Consider the following 289-nt stretch of genomic DNA (forward strand, 5'->3'; position numbering starts at 1 on the left):
GGGGGAGGGGGGGCGGGGTCCCACCTTGTACCGTATCAGCAGGATGATGATGAACACCAGGACGGAGGCCACGATGACCCCCCCGATGATGATGATCATGGTCCCCCCCAGGAACTGAGACTGCATGAACTGACACCTCATGTACTCCGTCTGGGTGGAGAACTGCACACAGCCCACCACACGGGTCGCTGTCAGGGAGGTTATGACGTCATCGTAGATGGCCAGCACGCACAGGTCGTACAGGGTCCCTGCTGCCAGGTTGTTGACCAGGAAGTTCTTACTGGAGGGG

The 289-nt window shown here is 59.9% G+C and overlaps 1 protein-coding gene across 1 annotated transcript in view; it reads right to left on the bottom strand.

Annotated features, from left to right (window-relative positions):
* The window catches only part of lrfn5a (leucine rich repeat and fibronectin type III domain containing 5a), a 35,466-nt gene that overhangs the window by 1,577 nt on the left and 33,600 nt on the right, over window positions 1–289 (bottom strand). Inside the window, 1 exon segment of the mRNA XM_008310678.3 lies at window positions 25–289. Coding sequence (XP_008308900.1) covers window positions 25–289 — 265 coding nt within the window.

Source organism: Cynoglossus semilaevis, chromosome 1, assembly GCF_000523025.1.
Source record: "Cynoglossus semilaevis isolate Cse_v1.0 chromosome 1, Cse_v1.0, whole genome shotgun sequence".
NCBI classification, from domain to species: Eukaryota; Metazoa; Chordata; class Actinopteri; order Pleuronectiformes; family Cynoglossidae; genus Cynoglossus; species Cynoglossus semilaevis.